The sequence below is a fragment of the Apaloderma vittatum genome, unplaced genomic scaffold (genome assembly GCF_000703405.1).
Source record: "Apaloderma vittatum isolate BGI_N311 unplaced genomic scaffold, ASM70340v1 scaffold12841, whole genome shotgun sequence".
Taxonomy (NCBI): Eukaryota; Metazoa; Chordata; class Aves; order Trogoniformes; family Trogonidae; genus Apaloderma; species Apaloderma vittatum.
The window spans coordinates 1-27,411 of record NW_009700879.1 but is presented as its reverse complement, the minus strand read 5'-3'; the positions used below and the strand labels follow the sequence as shown (position 1 = coordinate 27,411).

At 34.9% G+C, this 27,411-nt stretch overlaps 1 protein-coding gene across 1 annotated transcript; it reads right to left on the bottom strand.

Moving 5' to 3' along the window:
- Positions 1–987: 987 nt before the first annotated feature.
- LOC104281067 (synaptonemal complex protein 2-like) lies at positions 988–26,559 on the bottom strand. The gene is given in 42 exon segments (XM_009878928.1): positions 988–1,062; positions 1,406–1,462; positions 1,703–1,781; positions 2,108–2,166; positions 2,827–2,926; positions 3,008–3,102; positions 3,769–3,896; positions 4,178–4,339; positions 4,930–5,017; positions 5,800–5,962; positions 6,068–6,332; positions 6,759–6,945; positions 7,754–7,933; positions 8,557–8,621; positions 9,019–9,193; positions 10,596–10,653; positions 10,761–10,825; positions 11,432–11,462; positions 12,233–12,351; positions 12,837–13,018; positions 13,021–13,111; positions 13,189–13,396; positions 14,140–14,197; positions 14,302–14,374; positions 14,505–14,600; positions 15,318–15,439; positions 16,690–16,789; positions 17,437–17,589; positions 18,482–18,630; positions 19,142–19,202; positions 19,678–19,773; positions 20,001–20,046; positions 20,429–20,481; positions 20,560–20,702; positions 21,310–21,344; positions 21,857–21,947; positions 22,754–22,837; positions 23,739–23,763; positions 24,299–24,403; positions 25,319–25,447; positions 25,694–25,834; positions 26,536–26,559. Coding segments are annotated over 42 exon segments (4,416 nt in total).
- Between the last annotated feature and the right edge of the window lie 852 nt (positions 26,560–27,411).

Sequence of the window (27,411 nt, the reverse complement as noted above, 5' to 3'; positions counted from 1 at the left end):
GGAGCAGTTCCCTGGGCAAGAGGCAGCTCCGCAGGCAGGAGAACAGACAAGCTCCAGGACACCGCGCCCATTCTTGGTACTTGCTTTACACGGTGCTTGCTAAGCTGTTTAGATTTCCCATTTTTAAAAAGAGAACTTAAATAAAAAGTATTACAGGTATTGTTCTGAGAAGCACACAGTGTATACAGGCAGGACTGCAAATTAAAAAAAGATTAAAAGGTTGCTAAGGAACTATAACATGCAAGGTAACTTTTTTTGTTTAATTTAAAAGTAAATTAAGAGAAACACTAGCTTAGAAGTTGCCTATAATAAATATTCAGAAGAAACCTTCTAGCTGATACATGGCAACAAAGGAAAAATGTAAATTATCTTTTCCTTAGGAAATCTTCTGAAACCTAAGTATATGGAATAGATTGTATTAGTATGTAGGATATATTTGTGAGCTACAGTAACGACATCACTTTATAAGAACAAGACAGAAAATATAATCTTTTTCTGGAAATATTTAACATAACTATTTGTTACACAGTTCAACCACAAGTGTTTAGAGTTTTGTTTTCTCTTGGAAACTCCTGTTGAAGACTAACACCACAGACAAACAGGATTGAGATCAGAACAGGAGATAATAATTTCTGACTATATTATGGATCAGAAAAAAGAGGTCTTCTGTATACACTGGCCCAAAAAATAGATCCAAAGGGAAATTCAAACTGGTTTCTCTGAAAGTCACTTAAATAATGTACAAAAATTGTTAAAGACTTCTTGAAAATTAGCATGTGCTAAATATAAAAAAATACATATTGCATTTTAGCAGATTCAGCAAACTGATTCCAAATCTCACATATAAAAGAAGTCTTATCTTTTAATATTACTAAGGAAAATATGCTTTCATTACAATAGTTTCTTTGAGTGTAAAAAGCTCTTGAATTTTACATTACAAAAGAGTGTTTATATTCACCTTGAATTTCAGGAACGGATCTGAAAATATTACTTCAGAATTCTGTCCTCTGACTGCAAGAATGTCTGCAATGCTCTGCGAACATTACACAGTTCCTCTTCTTGCTGCAATGCAAAAAGCATTACATTTATCACAAGGAATGGATTTTATTTAGAGCAATGTAATGTAATTCTGGTGCATAGTATATGCTGCTTTTAACATATCAAATCAGAATTTTCCACATCACCATTCAGCGTATTAAGACTCAGAACTAAAACAGTAAATCCATATCTATCTGCTGCTTTTATCACCCAGATGAGGTTTAAAGTACAACGTGTCAGTGATACTTGGATTCTGACTAATTTTTATTTTTGACAGTGGATGAGAAATTACAATCTTCGGTAATTTAGTGTTCAAATAGCTATATTTAAAAATCAGTATAAATGTAGACATGATAACTTCATTTACCATTTCTTTAAGAAGGTTCTCCTGGAGTCCTTTTATGTCTTCTTTCATCAGATGCATCTATAAAAAGATACTGAATGCATCTTCTCTGCTCACAGTTGGTAACCCATTTTCAAGAAGACAATTGCATCCTTAAATCGTTTACAACCGAGAGATACAGACGCACACGACAATGAAAAACTACAAAAATACTTCTGTGGCATTAATACAATGCTGAGGGTAAAGCCCTTCTTTGGCCAACAAGTCAATACTGGTATGTAGAATTCTCAGAAACAAGAAAGGAACAAAAGTTCATCATACCTCTGAAGTAAAGATACGCTCTTCGTAGTCAACAGTACAGTAGATATTCTTTTCAAATGACGTTTTAAGAATCTGAATTCTAAAGAAATAAGGGGCAGTTCAAATAGCTTTGCTACGTATGAACTTTCCACACACATCATGAATACATCCCATTATTTGTTGTCTGTTGGCACTTAAAAGCCTACAGAAATATCACCATCATGGCTACTACTGAAACAGTCCAGCAGGTACACGGAGAAATTGAGATGCAGCATAATTCCATTTCTCCTGCCATGTAACATTTCATCTCATTTTCTAATCTCATCTAATGTGTCTATTTATCTGCATAGAGAGTAATTGTTGACCCAATTTATACCTCAGACAAACAGAACGAATCCCCACACAGGATTTGTGAATCCTACTAACCTCTGACGCTCATTCTTCATGTATGCACTAAAACTATGTGTATGTTTTTTCCAAAAGGTCTGGAAAGAGAAATATTAATAAATACTAATCAGTAGGAACTAATTTTCTGAGCTAAAACTGACTAATACCTAATATGAATAAAATAACCTATGACAACAGCCTTGGAACAGAACGGGTAGGAGTTACACAGCCACCACAAAAGCAAAGCATTGAGGGGAAAAAAAAAAAACCCCCGAACTTGGCCGGCACGATGAGGCACTTCAGGCATTCTACTTTCATGGAACGAGTTCCACCAAAACTCCATTTTCTGTGTAACAGGGTCAAAACAATGAAAAAAGTATATGCTCAGCATTTTAATCAGCCTTTCCACATAAGTCATGCCTTGAAGAGTAAAAGAAAGAAGTGAATATAGTCTTGTGTTTGAAAATTTGAAAGAAAAAAAAAGGCTCATGAAGTGGGGTAATCAGTGCATTAAAAGTACCAGGAGTAATTTATTCTAGGAAGAAGAACATATAGTGGTGATCTAGAAATTCTACGAGTGTAGCATTAGGCAATCCTCATATCTCAAATTCCTTATTTGCAAGTTGACTCAACTTTAAGCAAAGGGATAAAGGCTTTTAAAATCAGAACAAACGACTTTAAGTTAAAGATCATATGAATAATCTATGGATTCCATAAGAATTTGTGTTTCTCCATGACCAAGCAATTAAAATACAAACCGAGAATTCTTTTTCCATGTTTTTCAGGGACTGAGAATCTTTTTCAAAATTCTCAAGTTCCTCAAGGAGAGCAAAATGAAATTTGTCCAGCTGCCTGATCCTACCAAAACAAAATGAGTTACTTTTAGATGGTATTAATTGCATTTTAAGGATGCTTTAAAATAAATCTTTCATTACAGACCTGCACTCATGAAGCTGGTAACTCATTGTTGTCAAATGCTGATGGGCAGCTCTTAATGATTGCTTAGTAAAATGATCCATTTTCCGTGAGCGGCTCTATAAGGATATTTTAACATTAAATTCAGATTATTTTCCCTTTAGGAAAAGAGAACTTGTAGTATGTTTAGTACTGTAATTGCTTAGCATCACAGATCATGCCAAGAAAAGAAAACATAGTGTTAAAAATTTTCTCCCTATTCTTTAAGGAAAAGCCTTCCATGACTGAAATGTAAATAAACATGGAGTTATGGTTTTGATAAAACGCTACCTAACTTAATTAGAAGTTCATTATTCAAAAGACATATTTCCTCAAAATAGAGAAAGTACACATGGAATGAACGATGTGTACCTACTGCTGTCTTGGATGAACAAATGCATTATTCAGGATCATATTTTCCTTTTTGCTAATATGGGTTTGATAATTTGAAAGAAAAATAAATCAAAATGCAGTAGGCTCATTACTTTAGATATATAAGCTTGTTTTGAAATGATAGACAGGATAAAACAATAAAACAGACCTGGGAAAGAAAATCATTGGAGAGTTAGGTACATAACGAATTGAAAAAGGCATAAATTGAAACTTGAATTCTATCATTTCTCAAGGTATTATGCACACAGCTATTGTCATGTCCTTTTAAGCAAACTCTGTGGTGTAACACAAGTGATTATTCATATGCACATGTACCCACACAGACAACTAATAATGTATCTGAAATGCCTTGCCTCGATTTTCTTGGTAACTTCTTTTTGGAGCTTCTGACATATACCGACAGCTGAACAATCAGGGTCCCAGATGTCCCCATCCAAAACTGACAGATCATTTACAGAGACTGTAGATAAGCTTTCAGACACTGAAGAGAAGTAAAAGAAGGTAACATCACAATTCAGTATGAGAAAGTGTCCTGTCTGAAGTTACAACAGGGCCTAGAACAGCTTTTGTTATACACAGATCCGTTTCTATTTTCATATCAATTTTCTGACTTTTTAAACTGATACAGTCTCTAAATATTTAGCATTTCTTTTTCTTTTCTAAAACGTGTAAAATGCTTTTTAATGGATATTATCTTTTCTAGTTAAAACTTTGTTACGTTATTTTAAACTTCTGCACAACTGTAGTCACTCCATAACTAACCTCTGTAAGTAACAGCATCACCTGTTTTAAATAATTTTCTAGGCTGTAACTTTGTTCTTCTGATTCCTTTCTTTTCTTCCTCTTTGCTTGTTTCTGCTTCATCAGAATTCGTTTCTGTATCACTGTGGTACCTTCGTTTGAGAGATGTCTGTATAGCTGGTCCTTTAATAAAAATGAAAACTGCTTAGTTTTATGACTGTATTTAGAACAATAACATGAGAGGATACAGGAAGAGTTTACTGACGCTTTGGATCTGAGCTCTAGGAGTATGTGGCTTCCCATTAAAGCTCAAGAACTACACAAAAATTAACGTGCATTATATTTACGGAGGACACGTTCGGTAATGTGGGAACTTGGAAGTAAATTAAGAGCAGGATTTCAATGGAACACAGAACCTCTGAGCTATGCAAGACTTGCTCGTTAAAGAGATTCACCCTAAACCCTCTTTTCCTGACAATACCGTTATCCACACTTTTTTCCAGTATCATTGGGAATGCTTCTAACTCCTTTTATAAAAGGTGCAACTCATTCTTCACAGTAACTGTATTTTGGAGCCCGATTTTCAGTTTTTTGGGGGGGATTATAACAGCAGAGAAAACAAGAAAAAGAGTAAAGACAGGATACTACTGAAAATATATGAAAGAAAACAACATTAAAAAACTCGGGTCATATTTTTATGTCAAACAAAACATCCTTCCTAACCTTTATGGAGACGTATAGGAAGTCTTTTGCTTTAATTTAAATGTTTTTACCTGACTCATGTACGGGGCCACATGGTTCTTCACTCCAAGACTGTTCTTTACTTCCACTGGAAACAGACAGTGGAGATGGAACACAATCCTAAAAGAAAAGTTACTGATTTACTAATGTCCACATTAAAGCACTTTTAGAAGTCTTTAAAAATCCACATTTATGTTGCTTTTCACTAAACTAGGGACACCAACACAACTACAATAACAAAAGACCCCAAATCACTGCATGAATTGCTACGAGGTCTCACTAGATGAAAGAATGAACAAAATCATCACCACATTATTAATTAATGATAGCAATAAGTCGAATGACCAATAAGGACTAACTTTCTTGCAATAGGCCACAAAATTATTACTTAAAGGGGTCATTAGGTAATTTTTTTCCACCAGAAAAAGTACTTATTACAAGTGGTCTGAAGGTACACATCAGTTTTTATTTATTTGCCAGTGCTACAAGAGTTGTTATGTTGAGTAGTGCAGTAATGCTGGAATAGTAGAGCACTTTTTCACCTGAAGAATTTTTCCATGCAGAGTTCACAATTATCTCATTGGTGAAAATTCATTTGTTTCTCATTTACAGTCAAAAAGAAAATATTTACTCCTTGTTATTTGTTAAGATATTAATTACAATTGATTTTGTTGGGCTACAACTTTTTCCTTGTATCCATATGATAAACAGTTCCCTAATTTATCTCAAATATTTAAAAAATCAACTACTAGGATCTTCCAAGTTGGTCACAAGTTGACATTATCTGTAGTGTTTTAACATTAAGAAAGATGCATTTCCTTAAACCTCACCATTTGTAAAGTAGATAAAATAGACAAAAATCTCCATCTCTCTTCTGAAGGCCAAAGGACTTAGTAACATACCTCTTTTTTACTTCCGGTGATAGGTCCAGTGACATCTTGTAGTTTTTCCTTAACAGAAAGTATGTCTGAAAATTGATGTCTGAAATTTGAATCTTCATGATTAAAACGTGTTTCAGATAGAGATCCTTTTGCATGTCCACCGACAGTTTTATGCGTCGTTAAGCTGAACTACACATTAACAAAAAAATCACTATTGAAAGGAGACGTACAAAAGTGTAAAGGTAGCAGCTGAAGGGAACAATTTCAGTTAAAACAACTGCAGGGTAACCTTAACATTCTTACCAAAGATGCTTCAGATAAAACTGGTGAGAAAATTTTATTTCCAAACGTTAACTTTTTAACAGTCGTCTCAGGGGACTCATGTAGATGTACACTTGGAATACTCTTTTTTTGTGAGCAGAAATTATTGGGAGAGATTCCTTTCTTGAAGCTCAGTGTTGCCCTCTTTTCTGGTGTTGACTCCTCAAGGTCAGGTGATCTTTCACTGTATATATGCTCTTCACTAACATCTCCCTCTGATGTTCTTTCAGCACCTAGGAAACAGTTATTCAGCTGGCAGCATGAGGAATCAAAGGAGGAAAAGGTAAGTTAAAGCCCCAAAGTGCTAACTGTTCCAACTCTGCATTATTTGCAAGTCTCAGATGGGTAGAATTTTACTTTGCAAAAAAACTTGGCAAGTTGTGTGCCAACAATCTCCTCCCTTCTTTAGCAGTTACCAGTTTCATTGTAACACTTGTGTATTGCACTTCTAGGTTATGCTCATGTCAAATAACTGTACCAACCTATAGAAGTGTCAGTGACATATTAATACACTTCCTTAAATTACGTGGTACACATTGAATTACGGGTTATTATTTTAAAAGCAGGAAATAAATGTAAAATTGAACTACTGGATAATCCTCACTTAACCTCGAACTTCCGATACAGCATTACTGTAACTTAAAAGTCAAAATACATACATCTCATCGTCTCAAGAGATGCAGGACTCTCAGATGAAGGCACTTCATTTTCCTTTCGTTCTGCAGAATTATTTGATTTAATATATGCTTTTTGCACAGAGCTAGCTACTCTCTTTGGCTCTATATACACAGTGTTCTGGAACTCTTTTGGCTGATTATCATCCTTGTTTTTCCCATTCATATGTTTCTATTAAAACACAACATTTATATAAACATTCTTTGTAAACATATAGACATGTATACATACATGTGCAGGTAAAAGCATATTATCTATATGTAAAGTTGGAAAAGCCGAAGGTACAAAAAGAAGCATCACCAGAAGTACTGAAATTCATAAGGACATCAGGTGTTCTAATATCACTAAGCATAGTATTTGTTTAATTCAGTACCTACATTTCTATTCTTATGAATTTCTTAACTACTGGAGGTAATTATCAATGCTTTAGGATTTAACAATGAAATTTACAGACCTATCCATATACACCAAAATGTTGTGCTAAAAGAAAGAAAATGCTTTAGCACCCAGTGTCATTGCTTCATTTACTAAAAAGCCTATTTGGATAGTGAGCAACTGTATTGATGTACCCACTCTCAAGTCACCATTTTCTACTGTATACCGAGTAGACATTGCATTATCAAAAGTCATATTATCTAAAAAATCAAAATCTGGCTCACTAAAACCTCCCATTTGATAGACATTTTCAAAATATCATTAAGTTTTTAAAATAAAGGACACAGTCCTTTAAGCAGAATAAATTTCATAAATAGAAACTTAAGTACTATTATGACTGAGAAGATGATCTGGGAGTGATTTTCTTGGCAGCTAAATGCTCAAAATTCAAAAAGGGCACTACTAGAAATACTAAATAAGAGTCAGTTCAACTTGCTCATGTTGGGCACTTGAAATTCAGGAGTACTAAGTACAAAGTAGACCAGAGTTTATTTTGAAAACCATGCCAGAAGTGGATTTTAAAGAAGAAAGTGCAACTGTATACCTGTATTTTTGATTTCTCCTCCTTAGAGGTGCGTGCTGGAGATTTCCTTTCACTCTCTGACTCTGAACTGGAAGGCTCTTTGTAATTTTTTGCTAATGTAGCTCTTCGAGGTCGTTTTTGTCTGGTGGTTTGTTCTACTGTTTCATCAGCTGTTGAATTCTGTTTTTTACATTTGTTTATCTTTGGAAGAAAAAAAACCATGTCCAGCTTATATCAGAACAATTAATAAATAATAGGTAAGAATAAATGGCAGGTTTAATTACTTGAAATCCATTCTTTCACAACGTCTAAAAAAGTTTAACTTTACCAAAGCTCAGAGAGTCCAACCATCAGTCTCCTAAGCACGTTGGGAAGAGAATTTTCACTGTAGATACCGCACAGTGCAGTCAGGAATGTAACGGTCAAAAAAGCAAAGAGGCAATTTAAATGCATTTTTGAGCCACAGCAAAGCTGAAGAGCGTTTCCAAAGCTTCCTCTCTCAAATATGTGCACATTTAAATTAGTCTAATTGGTTTGAAATAGAACCAAACCAAAAGCCTGGGCAGTGAGCAGGAACTAGTATCACTGATCATCACCTCTGAAGCGATTACCTTAACCACTAGACGGGAATTGGCTTCCTTCCCCCCTGCTCCCCTTCTACCACCTAACTACTGCCACCCTCCCGACACAGCTCAGAAACAGAGCAAAGCAAGTTCTCAGTGGAAGTTTCCCATCTTCAGCTGAAGCCTAGGAAAAATTATTTAAAAACAGCTTCTGCAGTGAGTGAAGACATCTTACAAATCTGGTTGCAAATCTACATTTACCTTTTTCTTCTTTGCATTTTTGCCTTTAGGTTCACCCACAGGGCCAGCAGGTTCAGGAAATTTATCTGTTGTTGCAATACCTAAAACATTAGAAATATCAGCAAAATAGTCAATGTTTGACATTTAGAGTTTTAGCTGTAAAATCACAGAATTACTTTTACGTCCACAAAATTGCTGATTCAGTAAACTGCTTTCTGCACGTTCTTTTAAATGGCCAAAGAGGTTTTTGTTGACAAGAAGCTCTGCCTGTTACACCCTCCAACAATTTCCCATGTTAAAATACAGACTTTCTGAAAATGAACCTCTATAAATTATTAGCACTAACTTGAAAATTTCTTATGCTTGGAAATAAGACAACAAAAACATATTGTATCTGCCACACAGCACCTTACATGCTGTGTAATAAATATCTGTGAACAAACTTATTGCCGCATTCTTAAAAAACATAAAAACGTGTCTTACTTTTCTCTGTGCTTATTGGTTTCCCTGAGATTTTATTTCTACTGTAATCAATTAACTGGGCTTTAGGTTTTCTATTTGATTCTTGTAGCCAGCTGATCTCTGTCTTGCTGTCATCACCTCTGTATTCTGTGTCTGTGTCACTAAAGAGATGTTTCTTGTTTTGATTGCTTCTAGTCTACAAAAAACCCCAAGGAGTTCTTAAGTTACTGATTTACATAAGTGAAAGGTATATTACGAGTAAGTGGTATTTAAAGACAGGAAGACAACATATACTAATCCACAAAAATCTCAGCCTTACTTTTTTCCTTCCTTTCAGTTCAGAGCTAGTTTTACTATCATCTGCATTCCTTAATTAGAAAAAGAAAAAACACCTTTAAACAATACATTTAAAAATACTTGCTCCTAATCTTTCTACTATTCATGCAACATGTGAATTAAGAACTCAAACAAACGTATGTGCTTTAGTTTTCACATCCATTTTGGCAACATCTGTTCATCTTAAACCCTGAAGGATGTACTTGTTTGCTAACGGTCAGAACACCTTTCGCAGGCCGATCGTTAACAAAAAATGACCCCTCTTTATTAGGAGTTTATATCCCTGTAGTATTGCACGAAGAGAACTAAAGCTGTTCTTTTCAGGAAACACATTCTCTTTTATCAGCTACTCAAAAGAAAAATCTAGGAGAGCACAGCAGCCACGTATATTGCCTGAAAAAACAACATAATCAAGATATTATTGGCACACACACATTCTCTGGATTTTCTTAACAGCAGACAGTACTGTACTGGCAATCAGCAGACTACAACACAACGTGACAGCCCTACCCTTTTTTCTTTGGGTCTGTACGAACGCTCGGTTCAGTAACATGCAATTCTGGGATCTAAAAATACAAATAAATGAGAAACAAATGAAGGTTTTTATTTGTTACACAATTTTTGCACAAAATTAAACAGGCCACCTGAGAGTAACAGCTAAGGGGTATTTTTGCTCAGTTTTTTTACTCAGCAATTAAGCTACAAAAACTAATTTATGTCTCAGAAATTATTTAAGAACAGAGCTGACAGTTAAAATCACCTGGAACTGATTGAAGCTTTCAATATCTCAAACTACTACATTAGTTTCCACCCACTCGCTTCACTGTCCTCACTGACAGAGCAGGCTCCTCTGAGCCATAAGACGCAAAACTTTTTTGTTGTCTTTTGCTTTTATCTCAGCTAGATGGTCTTTTTATTCAAACATGTGAGCAAAGACGTCTTTACAATGGGGATTTGAAAGATGGCAATAATACGTTGGGGATAATAGGATACTTTAAAAATAATGACATTGCTAACAAACTGCTTTATTCTTAATACATGAATACATCACAATAGCTTTACGTGGCCAGAAACCTAAGGCAGCGTATCTCATTATACACTTCAAAGCGACGGAGCTATTTCCATGGCAAACTTCACCCCCTCTGCCTTAGTTCAGTGCTGTAATTTGAATTTTTAGATGTTAACGATACTTTCAGGAGACATAATCTGACTGAGCTCCTTTATGCTCTTATTCATAACATATTAGTTTGTTATATTCTTACTCCAAGCTTTATGGTAGGCTCCTCGGACCCACTGATGTTAAAGTTGTAGACATCATTCCTGTCAAACAGGCACAGAGATCAGTTTTGTGGCAGAACTAACAAAAATTTCAGAAAGTTAGGTAAGAACAATTGGAAACTTTCTTTGAAAATGTTTTAACTACTTACATAATATGACCTGCAGTCATATTAAGAAAAGTACTAGTTTTCAGGTTTCTATCCCAAACTTCTTCCTATACATAAGTTAATAATAAGGTCAAATTAGGACTGTATTTTCACACATGTTGTCACCTCAAAAAGCATGTTCTTCACCATGAACCTATGAAAAATCCCAGCAGCTGCTCAGACTTCCACTTAATTAGCAACACTACAGTATGCAAATAGTAGAAACTAAGTATTTTAGACTTTATCCTTTAACAACATCAGAATAAAACCTCAGAATTTCCCTCCTCCCCTCAAACATTCAGACTGATTTCTGTGTCTTGGCTATCACCCATTTAGGACTCTATAATCTCATTTAACACGGCATTTTTATTCTAAATATTTAGCATTGCCATGTCCAAAAAGAACAAATGCAGTTATATAATATGGAAACAAAAATTAACTTGGGTTTCACTAGCTTAGAGTTGCCTGTACAAATATTATTCCACCTAAGTAACTATCTAGAAAGTATTTCAAGTATATATAGTTAATGCATAATTAACGTCTAAACGTCTACAGATATTTAACATTCAGCGATATTTGGGAAATTTTCACTCTACACCTACAGGCTGCCACCGTATATCTAGATTTATGTATCTGATACTATAAAATTTCCAACAAAAGCAGTAATATTTTACCTTGGAGACACTGGATTTATTTAAAAGTGACCTAAAACATAAGCATACCTTTTGTTAAAGGTTATTTACAACACATGCATTAGAATACTACTTATGTAAATACAAGCCTTAAACACAAGTTTATTCAGGCATTTACATACAAACCCAAGTAGATTAAAAGAGATCAGCATCTTTCATTTTTGTTCTCTAGAAAAATTCATTCCAGATCACTTAGATACACTGCAGGTTCTGCCTGTCTTCTAGGTCGCTGTCCAAACAGTTTAAGAGTTGCCGTAGCCTAACTACCCCCGTCCTTTGTCGTCCTCTTACCGCCAAACACAGAGAGCACATGGCTATACGTAAAGCATCCGTTCCAGCAAGGGAAACCTTTTTTTCTTATTTAAGGATTTGTTACATTTAAACTCTCTTCACAGCCAACTCTTTTAGGAAGAGAGAACTAGAAACTTTAGATAATCAGAAAATTGATGGCTTCAATCCAAGTTTGATCCCCAAACTATGATGACAGGATGGAGACAGCCAATACGTGCCCATGAACTATCCCAGTTAATTTCTCACCATGAAATATGTTGGGAACAAATGAATGACAGACCACTGAAAAGAGTTTCTAACAGCCACTGTAGTTATTTCAACTCCTGGAACTATTTGACTACCGGTCTCCTATTCTTTGGTACAACGGGGTTTATCAGAAGTTAAAAGAACTATTCAAATGAAAGCAGGATGTGACAAAACTGTCACAGAGGAGTAGATCAAAGCCACATGCACAGAAAGAACAAACAAAAAATAATAAAGTTCACATCATACCTGCTACAACTCAAGGAGTCTCTTGCTTTGCTTTTCTCATCTGTCTTGGCTTTGTATCTGTCACTGATTTTACTAATTAGTGATTTTGCTGCATCTGTCATATCCTTAGACTTCTTTTTCTATAAAAATAGAGTTTATGGCTCAATTTTGAATCCATTCAACAGAAGGGCGAAGCTGGAAATGGAATTACACGTTCCCAGCATCACCTAAATTTCATTAAGTATCTTCTACATGTATTGAATCACATTCCTTTGAAAACTACCTTCCCTTGCATTGCCCAAACAGGGAAAAATAGTTTACCAGATATTTTCTTTTAAATATTGTGTCTTTGCATACTATATTCAAAAGTGAATGAAGCAGCATAAGAGAAGCACAAATTGGTGCTTATTTCAGAATTAATTTTTTAAAAGATGACTTCTAAAAAGAAATTCAAAGTAAACTAAACTTAAATAGATCATACTGAAAAAGAGTAAAGCTGACACTTGGCATTAAAATGAATTAAAAATAATTTATGACTAAATTAAAGTAAAATACAGCTTCTGAAACACTGAAAATTTGCCAGTTCTCTTAATTGCAAGCAAAAGAAATGAAGGCAAACTCTCACCACCTTGGATTGTTTTGGATCTGCAGCCTCTTTCGCAAAGGGAGCATCAGGTTCCTCTTTTGTAAAATCAGAATGCAAAGATGTTTCAAACGTTCTAGCTGAAAGAAATGTTTTAAATGATGTTTCAGTAGTAGTTTAAATATTTTTCCCTTCTGTACTTAACAGTTTCTGTTACAAATTAGCAGCACTCCTGACTGTCCGTTAAGTATTTTGCAGTTTTCTTCCCCCATGGTATCAATTTAAATTTTCTTAGTTTTCTTAACTTTTTTATATTTCTGTGTTTATCTGAAGAAATAATTAAAAAAATAAATGCTTTTTCTCCACAGCTCTTTCACTAACAATAGAAAATAACATAGGGCTGTAGGTTAAAAAATTAATGCGGAACATTTTTAACACTCCCAGTGAATGAAGTGTGATCGTAACCTGGATGGGATGTACGCGTCAACGAAGGATTTGGCTTTTGCTTGTTACCAGTTGTTATATTCTTCTCAGGAACAGAGCATGCTCTTTTTTTCCACGTCCTGGTTTTATCAAAAGAACTCTCCAAAAGACCCGACAGCCTAACAAAGGTAACATCTTTTTATCGGTGAATTGCAGAAAGCGAGTGTTAATTATAATAAGCATCCATCACAAAATAGGAAAATCGTGTGATCTGCTAGACATCAGTGCGTTTTAGATTGGCAGCCAAGCCTGCGACCATCGTTCAATTACCCAACACGTTGTCAAATGGCAAGGCTCCAGCAATAACATATATACACACACATTTAAATCAACTTCAAAAAGGCAACACCCGCCTATGGCCATCCTTAACCTCTGAACGTAGGTTACTCTGCGGCACGGCAAATCTACCACATTTTATGGCACAGTTCCCTTACATAAATCTGTGAGTCATTTCTATTTGACCTTCTGATGTCGTCTGAAAGAATTAGTCTCCTTGCTCCTACTAAAACTTACACTCCTACTCTGATCTTCTTAATGAGTACTATTTCCACAAACACATTCACCAATTTAAAGTCTTTGATTAAGAAAACAACAGTATTGTTCATGAAGCAGCCTTAGCAAACACACATAAGAGTGCTGGTTTGGTGCCAGGAATTTCAGAATAATAACACAAAATGACATAATAAAAGCAACCTGACTTACACAGCCAACAGTTCTTAATATAACTCCCAGGCAAGACAGGACAACGAAATTCTGGTGTTTTTTGGAACTATGCAACAAAATTTCAATGCCAGCAATACTTGAAAACACTCCCTTCATAGTGAGTGACAACAGTAACTTAGTATTCTTCTCCAATACTTACACAGCTTTGTTGCTTTTCCCTACTGGCTGGGAATCAGGAACAACATCTAACGCTTCATCTAAATGAGACATTAACTTGGTATCAATTCTCATTACAAAAGAAATAGACAAAATTAAAATAATTTTAAAAGTAAGGACTATCAACACTTGTAAAACTACTTGCCTAAAGTTTGCTTTTGCGTGCCCTCCATTTCTCCCTCTTGCATCATTCCTAAAACTTCTTCAGCATGCATTTGCTACAGTTGGATAACACCCAGAAGAACAGATTAGTGTAGGACTATAAGCAGTATAGCCTCACACACTTGTATTGTCTCTAGCAAAACATGAAATTATTTTTTCATTTCATAGAAGTGTCGATTCCAGTACCTTTTCAGGTTGTTTTGCTTCATTTCTGGTATTTGACTTCCCAATATTCTGTTCTGTTTCGCAAAATTCATTGTCTGCTGCACATCTTTGCCCACTCTAAGCAGCAAAATAAATAACACTGACAATTACAGTTCATAAAAGCAGAAGTAAAATTCTCCTAGAAAGTAACACTTGAAATATTATAAACTACAGATTCTATACGTTCAAGTCTTTTTATAAAATATGGGATTTGACCTGCGTTTGATCCCAGAAGACATTTAGAACCAGAAATACAATAAAAATGTTACCTTAAAGTTTTTGTTCAACTGGAACAGAAGCAAAATTACACATACTCAAACTGCAGTTGTGACACTAATGTAGTTTTGTTTGGTTTTAGTGAATGCCTGATTAAAAATTCACTAAAAGCAAAGCTATAAATGCTACAACCTGAAGACATTAACATTTCACAGCTATAGCTGAATGTATTGCATGTTTTCATACACCACAAAATTAATTGGAAATTTTGTGCATATGCTTCATATTATACACGAAGGAAGAATTGTGGTTCTAGTAAAAGCAAGTTAACTCTGGGGTCAAAACTGATGAGCGAATGCCAATTTTAGCTAATTTTGTAAGACTTCAGTCTGACTAGACATATTAAACCCAAAATCCAGAGTACAAGAAAACATTAAGCAGTAAACCACATTACTTCCTAAAAGTGAGTTGCTGAGAGCAGAAATCTTAGAATGAACTTATCATATGAATTAGGAACAAAGTAAAATAGAAATTAATGTTATTCTAAATAAAAGACTTAGCTACAGATGGCATGCATGCTCCAGTAGATTCTTGACCAAAATTCTTCTTTCCAGTCTCATTTAGGGCACTATTATTATTGGACCTTTCAGCAGATCTCATCATTTCCAAGGGTAATTTAAACCGTCCTTTAAAAGGAGTGGCTGAAAACAAACCAGAGACATGTTAGAACTCTACTATTTTTCTATTACAATTACTGGCCTGTAACATTGATACGAAGAGTTTTGCCCATCACCACCTCTATACTATAAACTTTAAAACTAGTTAGTTAGTATTTACATCAATGCATTATGTACCTTTTATAATTCTACTTGCTTCACTTAAGTTACCTGCAGGTTAATAAGCCCATAGAGCGCGGATGTCTGGAGGCAAGCAATGTGATTTACAGCCTGGCTCTGGCAGAAAAGAGTTGATCACCCATTAGAAGATTTTGCTGTAATATATTTTTGCTGGAATAGACTGTGTGGTTAAGTTCCAAATAAGAAAAAAAATCACACAAGTTCTCTGCCTCGCTCCATCATAATCTGAAAATGCTTTCTTCTCCAGTCCCTGTTACTCTTAGTTTACACGTGATACATGGATATACATAACTAAGGGTACTGATGCAATTGAGACAGTCAAAGCAAGAAATTTGTTAGTCATGCTGTTCTGCCACCAGCTGCATCTTCAGCCTCTGCTAGTCTTTGTCTTACAAACCTCTCCCTCATAGAAAATATTAAGCATTAAATAACTGTTACAGTAAGACTATTGGTAGGAAAGTGATGACTCCTATTAGTGATAAAGTCTCTTTGTTATACTTTGCTCCGCAAGAAGCACTTTTGGTGTAAGCTCAGTAGCACTAGACCTGTGACTCAGCCTTGCAGAGGATCCCACCTTGCTCACCAGCCACATAATCAAGGTCAGGCTTGATGGGGCTCTGAGCAACCTGATCTGGTTAAAGATGTCCCTGCTCACTGCAGGGGCGTTGGTCTAGGTGACCTTTAAAGGTCCCTTCCAGCCCCACACGTTCTCTGATTCTGCGATCAATCACTCCTTGAAGAAACAAATGTAATTTCAAGGTAAAAACAGAAGCAATAGATGTACACATTGGGCATCGCTGACTTTTCTAATGCAACTGCTATAAAAGCTCCAAGTGCTGAAAATTCTTTAAACCAAAAGCATATTAGGAGAGAGATAAAAAACCCCAAAACTATGTTTTAGGTTTTCTTATCAATTGCCGACTTCCCAGCTTGCTCCAGCACACCCAGCTGACTGATAGCAGCAGTAAACACAGCAGGTGGCCTTCAGCTGTTTGGAAAGTACGTGCAGCTACTCCCCTGCAGCACCTCTATCGAGCAGTAGCAAGCAGACAACTTATAGCATATTTTTACCCTAAAAATACTTGGAAACTTACATGTGCTAACAAATACCAGTGGATTCTTTGTGCAACATCTTGCAGCTCCAGGAATAAGCATGGATGCTTCAGACACTTTCCTTTTACAAGACGTAGTTATCTTGAGGAACAGAAGAAACTCGACCGTAATACAAAGATTTAAGGATGACAACACAAGGTTTTAGGAAAAAAAAAAAAAAAATCTATATCCAAGAGCCTTTTGACAGTTTCTGTTATTGGGATGTCAACTGATGTTGCACAAGTGCATAAGCAATAAGCCAGCAGAATCTCTGGAATAAGTTTCCCAGACAACTGCTAGCAAGGTGGCACTGCACGGCTGTGGCAGGTGAAGGCATGGTGACATCTTTTCCCCCAGCCCCAGCAGATCTGTAGTCAGTCCTAGCATAACCATATTTATAACCAGTAAGTCTCCAGAGACTATACTAGACTTTTGCACATCGTAAGAGATCTAAGCATGTCCTGAAACATTTCTCTTTAAAGAGAATTCTCGGAGCATAACGGTCTAAAGAACCTTAACCGCTTTTCCTTTTTGTCACACTGCTATAATTTCAACATTGAGAATTTTTTTTTGCAAATGAATATATATAGCTTAGTATCAAGTTATAAGAAAACCAGTCAAACCCTCTATTAACTAGATAGCAATTGTAAAATATCAAGGTTTTTATATTATATTATAAAATATGATAAATAATTAAAATTTGAGTGTATTTTCTATGTACTCTTTTCTGTTTTGATAATCCTGCTCACCTTGGAGGAGTCATCTTTGCATTTTTCTTGACTGCTATTTTTATTCTGAGTCTTCAAAGTTCCAGAAAGTTGCTGTGGTTTGTACTTACTGGCTTTTGCCTCTTCAGATTTTTCTTCCGAATGTGGTGATAATTGACTTTCTGGTATCAGAACCTATATAACATTTTTGATTTTTTAAAATTTTTTATATAATATTTGTATTTATTGTACCTTGTATTTTGTATTTATACAAACACAAACAGAGCAACTTTTCTACTCTAGCTAACACACAGCTCACTATAGACTTTTATAAACTTCAGAGCTTATACACTTTTAGTTTGAAAAGCATCCAGGCTGTTATTTCTGCTAACAAGAACGGGTTCCTGAATAACAACTCACAGGAAAGAAGTTGCTCTGTGTGTATCTGTCTGAAATATTCCAATTTGGATATTGTTCCAGTTTGAGGCCAGGTCTTAATGTTATTCTCTACCCAAATATACAACACATACTTACTAGGAATCACTAAACTGGTTTTTGAGTTATATTTACTTACTGGCATTTTATGGTGAACTAACAAAATCAGACTAAATATAAAAACGGAAGAAAACAACCATCTCGGCACACTGAAGTACAATACCTGAGATCCACTTTCATCAAAGACGACATGTACCACTGTTTTGGCGACTGACGCAGACCGCTTCTTAGCAAAGCCCTATAAAGGGAGTAACCACCTCTGTAAAATACATACTTGGCTCACTTTTTTTTTTTTTTAAACAAGAAACAGAAATAAAATGTTAAAGTCAGAGATCATAACTATCTGAAATCAGGTTATAGGTGAAAGTAGATTCTACAAGCTCATAGCAGTTCCATTCCTTGTCAGTTCTTTGGTTGGAGTTCAGTTTGTTATAAGTAGTAAGGGAGTAAGCTCTGTCTGCCTAAAAATGTAATCAGAAGCTCTCAGTATATACAAATACCTATAATCACAGCTATAACAACATTTATATAGCCATGAGACATTTATTTTAAATCAATTACAAAAACATTAGAAAAGGGGTTTAAATCCTACCTTACATTTACTAGATCCATAAATCTTTTTAGTTGCATCTTTGATCTCCAAGATAGAATCAAAATATAAAAAAAAAATTTCTCCTTCTTGATTACCCACACTCATTGGGCTTTTTAGACATATTGTTAATAATTTCTTTGAATCTTTTTCTGGGAAAAAAAGAAAAAATGAAAAATTATAATTTAACAACACTTCATATAATATTTGTAAATACATAAACCTTACTTTTATTCTTCAGCTCAATTATTATTATTTTATTTAATTCACTCTTACAATAAATTTTATTAGTGAAAACAACTTGGGACTCAAACTTTCAGAAATACCTACTCTTTATATTATCCTGCAATAAGTTTATTTACCAAAGCTACGGATTATAGATATTTACAAAACTATTCTAACTAGTTTAAAAGGAACGTTATTAAATGTCATTGTCTTATGCTGAATAAGATATTATTTTAAAATTTTATTAATAAAAGTCACATCTACATGCCTAAATTGCAAATGTCACTGCAGTGCAACTTTACCCGTGATAAAAATAGGAACTATAATATTTTAAATGCAAATTTTGCTTTGCTGTAAAGTGCTGTCTCATTCTCAATTAATCAATTTGAAAATCCAAGTTAGTGTGTAACAAAATGTCCCATTTCCGAGTCCCAATACCTTCAAGGCTGTACAGGTCTACCTCTTCTTCTGGAATAATGACTGTTTCCCACTGATGATCCTTACATGAAAAACACACATTTTTAAAGCTAGAGAAGCAGTATACTACAACTCAACGAAGTGCAGCAATCTGAAAGTTATTCAGTGAGGACAGATGTTTCACCTTTTGAAATCCTCTTACAAGGACTGATACTGAATATCTGTTTTGCTGGTAACAGCAAATAATGTTTCAGAGAAGGTTTGGTAGAGATATTAGTCTAAACAGTTCAGTCTCATCCACCAGAATTAAAACCGCAATTTTATAAATGGCTTCTTGTTCATGTGTGCGTGTTAAACTGTTTGCAAACAGTACTATAAAGTCATTACTTTGAAATTGGTTGATCTAAATATGTAGACTTAAATCTAGATTTTTTTTTTCCCTTCACACTACAGATGCAAACAGACGCTGACGTGGGGAAACAAATTTAACAGACTTGGATGAATGTGTACCTACTGCCCTAAAACGATGTAGTATGACAGAAAAAAAATTAACTTACTGCATCATCTGCTGCCACATAGAAGGATATACTTCTGCTACCGACATTGAAATCAACCCAAAATTCTTCGAGATTTTCATCCAATGGTATCTGTAGCTAAAACAAAAGGTTAAGACCAACAAGTAAGAGCTGAGAGCAATGAATTACACCAGCTAACAGGCTTTGTGTCAATCTCACAAACTTTGAATACATGCACATCTGTATTCTCCTGAAAAAAATATAAATTCTTACTTGATCTTTCTTTTTTCGTAACTAGAAGGCAAAGAAACTCCTCAGCTGTACAAATGAAAATCTGTGGATATATGATTAAGCCTGTAACTTACCTCATATTTATCAAGAGCTGCTGATAAACACGGATATGTAAAAACCCTGTAAGAAACAGATATTTTGTCAAGGATCCTAAAATGCTATAAATTAATTTTGCACATCTGAACAGAGCAACTGAATTGTGCTTTCAGCAGAAAACTTGTGTGCTTTAGAGACTGAGATCACAGCAGCTGAAAGAGCAGTCACTTCATAGAGAAGACAGGATCAGTGACAATGTGCCAGAAGATGGTATTACTCAATTTCTTTACTATAGAATATTATAAAAATATCCTAACTCTACATGGTACCTGAACTTTCTTATTTGCTTCTATTGTTTTAATTTAAAGATTCCCCCAAACAGTTTTTCTGATACAAAGGTTACTAGTGATGAAGTAAAATACCCAAAAGAAAATATTAGCTTTAAAAAAAACCCATCCATTTTTACCTTCTTTTGTCTCCAAGCATGCCATTCACTTGGTTCAGAAATTTTCTGCAATCCTAGTAAAACACAAAAATCTCTTAAAGAATTGTAAAACGAGGGTTTACCTCCCCGGCAATACTTCTAATATGACTTACTGTTTCAAACTCAGAATCTTTAATTCCTTTAAATGCATTGGACACAAACTCCATGGAAAACCACTGGCAGGCCAGTTCTCCTCTTTGTTTCTCTGAGATCATTCTGCATAAAGCTTCTGTAAGGGCTACTTGCAGGTCATAGTCTGCAGCACAACACATTTTACAGGAATAGTAGTTTTAAAGATACTACTGATATGAAAAAATAATCATATGTAGGAAGCTGGTATTAACAGTGCTGAACATTTTGTATGATATTATCACATTATATCCAAATACATAACCCCTAAAGGTGATACAGATAAAGAACAAAGGGAATAAGAATGACTCAGCAACTTAGCTTTCAATATGAAATTTCGACCACACTTTCAGGAAACGTCAGAGCAACAAAGTTTTCAACTTGCACCTGTCTGAACTGGGAAATTGTTGGAAACCAAAGTGATCCCTGAGACAATTTCCAGCACTACTCAACATGGCTGGTAGCTCACTGTCCTCAAAGACTGACTTCCTCAGAAGCTTTTGCTATTTTAATACTTATTCCAGAGAAAAGGACTGACAGCTTCCCAGAGTTTGCCATTATGTTGCACATACCTGAAACATTCCAGTTGGCAAAAGGTTTTCATGCAGTATTTGTATTTTCAGAGGACTGCAACATTCTGCAGCTTCTGAATGCCTTCTCCATTTTTTTTATAGGTCTGCACATGAATTTTAAGAAACTCAATACTAAACCGCTTTATTAAGCCCCATGCTTACCTCCAGCATCCAAAATTCTCTTCCCCATGTCACGCCTGCCAGGCAAAGTAACATTTAATTAAAATATGACAGCAACACAAAGCATAGAAGAAAAATGTTATTAGCTTTCAGCTTATGAGACAAAACTCTGACTCCTCTAGACTATTCGACTTTAAAGGGGTAAGTCTGAAAGTACTACGGGGGAAGTGAATCACCCCATATATACAATTTTTATTCTATTTTTTGAAATGCTGGAAAAAAATCCACAAAGTAAATAGCTTGTTCTTTCATAGACTGATTTACTGTGCTTTACACACATTCTTATAAATAAAAGTTTGTTTTAAGACAATTAAGATGAGAAGTCTAACCCAGACTGGGAAAGAGGTAAATTTAGGCTTGCAAAGGAGAATAATCCATGAGAAAACCTGACAGCAGCTACCACTACTGGCAACACAACAGCAAAGGTAAAAATGAGTTAAATAGGAACCAACTGGCATGCAGGATAAACAGACTTAGTAAAAATTGCAAACAATGTAACGAAATAAAAATTAGGCTGAAGATGACTTACATGACAGGCAACATTTCCTTTGTAGCAACTATTTTTTTTTTGGCATCTCGAGGCATGTTGTCGAGCATTAAATTAAGTTTTCTTACTACCTAAGAAGGGTGGAAAAAAAGGATTACGATCAAATATAAAATAATTTGTTAAAGTTTAAATTACTCTTATATTGAGACTTTGTAATATGTTTCATATCACTGAAGAAAATAATACGCTTAAGTAACTGCAAAACAAGAGATGAGTTCTATCTAACCTTACATGGTATTTATCTTAATATAGGTACCTCTCTTTCTATAAATAACACCAACAATTGATGTTCACATCAAAGCTAAAGTGATATGTTGCTTATTTGAAGGTTAAATATGTAAAAACCTTCCACAGGTAGAGCTCTGTCCGTAACTGACTGCTTGGCTAAAGTACACCTTAAACTTGCATTAAAAAGCCTCTCCTTCGGGGCTGTAGCCTCCACATACTTGTTTTGTGACTTTCTCTTTCTTTGAAAAGGAAAATGAACCTGACAACCTGAGGTTACTAAAACAAATAAGAGAAAGCTGCAGCGTACCAGAAAGTACACAAGTTTCCTGCAACTATCTCAAGAATTTACAGCCAGCAATCTTAATCCTATTTATTGCAGTTGTAACAGAGAATATTATTTTCTACCCTTTCACACAGCTTTCTCAGCAGAATCTTAATGCCACTGGTTTGTAATTTACCATATAAATAAAAATTTTGTCAGTAATCTGAAAACAAGATGCCCCAACATATAAATGATAACATTCCCAGAGGAACATCCTTCTGATATTAAAGCACTACAATATGCTTTCTGTAGCATCTGTACATTTAAAATGCAATCTTCACAAAGCCTGTTATAAAAACCACAAAAAAACGTTGCTTAGAAAGAAGAATTTTTTTGAATATAAATACTAATTCTTTCGTCAGCGGCAAGGGCACATGTTTTCAGAATAAAGTTTTCTAGTATTTGCATTTTACCTAATGAACAGGAAAAAAATAAATTACAGAGTTGAGAGTGTATTATGGTTCTCCCCATCAGCATTTGGAAAATGACTAATTTTCATTTAGAAATTAAATGCTTTCCATATAAAATTATTTAAAAGCAAACATCCAAGTGTCATGACTAAATGCAGGACAGAACAGCTACTTCAATTTTTAGTAAATATGGTTCTTTAAAACATTTCTCTTCCTGTGCATCCCTGCCTAAGTCCCCTGGGCACAAGATCTCTATTTTAAAAATAGAATCAGATCAATTCTGTATGTTTCAAACCGTGAGATTTATCTTCCCAGGGACAAGGAAACAAATCTTTCCTATTGATTGGGGCAGCATAATAGTTTGCAGTGGCTTTTTACCCAGTGCTATACCGAAAGGTAAGAGCAGTGTGATACTCATGGTGACAAGGGCAATAACGAAGGACTCCTGTGCTATGCTGAGCTACGACAGTAGCTTAGAAACAACAAACAGTTTGATCGTCATCTCGGAGGAGACCAGACTATCCTGCTTTTGTATAACTGACATCAGCAAGTTACAAGGAAACCTGCCAGCAGAGAAACCTCAGAATTAACCAACCAAAGTCCCAGTTGACATTCAAGCTTTTTTCACAGGAATGAGAACTGCGGTGCTCTGTGCTGAACAGCCCTCGCGGGGATCAGCCCTCTTCTGCTGCAGTTTATCAGCTGCAGCACATCGATCTGGCTGTACGTTCACATTAGATCAAGAAACTTTGTATCCCCTTCACTCCACCTGCTCTGTCAAAGCTACCTTGCCTCAAGGTGGCTCCAGAAGCAGTAAGAGTTATTTTAACACTCGGTAACTTTAATGTGTTTCTTTCAGAACACTTTTACTATTAGATCTAGCATGTACTTTTTTCCAGCTCACCTTCAGGTCTGCTATCACATATAGCCTACAAGAAAAACCAAACCAAAACACATCAGTTGGATACTGTAAATATTACACCACAAAAATCAGGTAATATGTACATAAAGCAAGCAATCTAAAAGCAGTTAAGGATTTAAAATTATTTCATCCTTACATAAGAGACCAACTCTGTTTTCCCAAAATCACACTTCAGTTAATTTTATCGAAATTATTTCCCCAGAGACAAAAAGTTTTATTAACAGAAAACTCACAGATCTTATCAACTTGGGGTCCTGATGTTAGCATATCAATAATTTACGTAATTAAAATTAGACCAAGATGAAATTTTTTTGTTCACTGAAAACTTAAGTTGAAGTGTCTTGCTAATGATACTAATCATGAACAGAAAATGAGTATGAATGCAAACTATTTATCCAAGACTTATGTGTTTCAGAAATTACTTTAACACTAAATAACTTTAGAAGGATATTAATCACATTTGAAAGTCTTTTTATTGCTAAACTAGTAATAATTATTTTGACAAATACACATAAAGTATTTCATTATCAATCTCTTTTTACCAGCAACACGTTGAAGAAATCTTCAGTCAGATTTGCAAGCATTTCATTCTTTTCATTTCCACTGAGGATCAAAATTCCTTTTACCTTTTCAAACCAATTAACCATGTAAAGGAAAAAAAAAATCTATTTTAATAGCATGAAAAAGGACAATAGTTTCTATTATATTTAAGTAAAATTATACAAATTATACAAACTATACAAAGACTAAAACAGCAGCAACATTAGTCTGTTGAGTGTGCTTGAGTGTGAGAAAAAAATTTCACTTTGAGGCTAAACAAATGTAGGTGATTTCAAATTAAAGTATTTAACCTCCGTAGCTGACTTTCTAAGACAGCATCTGCCAGCATGGAGCTGAAAACGGGAAATGTTGGAATGAAAAAGTGTGTTGTAGGTGTGAATACAAGCACGAAGTTATCAACATGCTTTTTTTTTTTTTTCCCAAAAAACAGTTGAGAAGGCAACTGAGTAACCCTCATCTGAGAGAGTCATTAATTTTGTTCAGTGAACTTTCTGGTGAAAGCAATAATCAAGTGGTATCTTTTTTTCAGTATATTTATTATGATGGGCTACAAATTATTAATGTATTAACATGCAGGTTGAAATACCACAAAATAATCAGAATAGCGCTATAATCTGCTGAAAGAACAGGTACAATATTGTTGATGTGAATATTAACAAAAAAAATATTAAAACTGCACCAGGAAACTTTATTTCCTGACTCAAAAGCAGTATAGCAAGCTCATATAAAAACATAACACTATGCTGTGATTGCTGCAAGCTTATCTAAGTTATACATCACACAATTTGCAAAATCTTCCCTGTGGTAGAGTAGCACCACTATAAGAAGCAACTTGCCAAAACCTGTTTAAATGTGAATAATGTTTGTGGCAAATCTAGAAGAAATTCACAACTCGGAAACAATCCAGGACCAAATTTGTTCAGCATTGAAAACATTACTTCTACTTGCTATATTAATTTATGGGATTTTTAAAGTTCACATATGCTTTATGTTTTACTTATCCTTCCAATAAGACCATATTTTATCATTGCTGAGAGTCCATCTTCTCCTGCTATGCTGACTTTCATCCCACATTTCTGAATACAATTTAGTACAGTGGAAACGCTGGCAATTTCTTGTTTGTCAAGTTCCTAAAATTGAAATTATAACATAAGCTTTAGTGTACAGTTCTAAAAGGACCTGCACTTAACTAATTAGATGCATTTTTGTTCTCAAAAGCCACCTTAACTGCAGCTTGCAGTAGAGATTTCATTCTTAAATTTTATTTCATTTTTCCAAATCAACTGCTGATGTAAAGCAAGCCAAACGAAAAAAAAAATGTTTTTCAAACTATTATGTTGACAGTATAGACTATTATGATGTAATGATGACATTACCCGACACAGAAGCTTGTCTAATTTGTTGACAAACTGTTTGCTGCATTTGTAAGAGACATTTTCAGAGTCTTCTGTTACCAGAAACTGTTCTAGTAATTTGAAATCTTTTTTTCTTGTAGCTTCATCAATTAACTTTTCAAACTGTCAACAACAAAATAGAGCAACTTTATTACTATATGCCTAACACTGATTTAGAAAGATTTAACATGCATCATCTCCTGCATTATAAGCATTATTTTGAATTTCCAAACTATTAAATGTAAATCCTAAAGCACAGAACACTATATCTAATACATTAATCATGCAAATACTGAGTTTTTAATTATCTTCCAGTTTTCCTTAACTATTTTTCCTCATATTATAAATAAATGCTTACATATGGTCTCATTGTGTTCATATCCCTTCCTTAGTAGAGTTAATATTTTGTGCTTCTGTGATGTATTGGTGTTAAAAGATATTTGTATATTTGGGGATTATTGCCTTCCTCAACTATTTCATCGCTCTATTCTTTCTAAATCAATTATAAACAGACTCAACATTTTGATCTTAAGTATTACTCGATGATCGTCGAGGTCTCTTCCAGCTGATACGATTCTACGATTCTATGATTATCCCAACTGAGTCACGTATGCCAAATGCATATGATGTCTTGTCATCAATAATTTCCAATTCCATCTGCTTTCTACCCAGCTACTTAGTACTAACCTATGGCAAAGGAACGTTTCTTCCGTTCACGCTCCTTGCCATGCTGCAGATTACATTTGTAATTAAATACCAGAAGGAATGCTTTAAGGTAGTAACTAAAAGAACCAACACTCATATTCTGGTCAATAAGCACATACCTGCATCTCATTCCTGGCTGTCATTTTTGCAGTTCGTCTACTCAGCTGCATAAGAAGGGAACAATCATCACTTCACCAAAAACCAACTCACTGACGTACACTTCCAACAGGTTTTGCAAACATGTCAGCAATCAATTAAAATTACAAACTGCAAAATTTGGAAGTTGTATAAATGTTATTTAAGAAATTAAACTAACTTGAGATATAATGAAACATCCTTACATGGATAAACAATCCCTTAAACTAAGAGTGGAAGGATCAGCTTTGGCAACAGAGGCCTGGAGGGTCCTGCAGTGGACGCTTGGTATCTCTCTGCAAGAGAAGAGGATGAAGACGGCCAATGACACTGTCAGCACTGGGTTCCTCAGAACAGGCAAGTCAACAGCACAACTCCAGAAGGGCCTCATTATAAAATGATAGATTAAATCATTTAAGAGAAATGTGATAAAAAAAACCCCCAACCTTCTTAATTATACATACAGCGACGGGCTCCAAGATGATTTTTACCACCAAATCCCAGAATCTTGAAATCAAGAGTTTTCTGAAAACATTGACTTAAGAGCAGACAAAAGTATTTTCTTATTGAGTTCCTACATAAAACATCAATAAACTATTTTATGCTTTATATAAACTAATCTACGTTGACCAACCCACCAGGTGCAGTTTTGGTCTCCTCATTCCTGAAGTTTCCGAGAATTAGACAAAGCAAGGGGAAATAACGATTACAAATAGGGAACAACTTCTGCAAAACAGGGAACAACTTCTGCAGAACAAGCAACTTGAAACGCACGCCAGCTGTGTCTGTACTCTTAATACAGAAATAATCAGGGGCAGTTCATTATTGTTTCCCACACAAGAAGACAGCAGCCCACACCG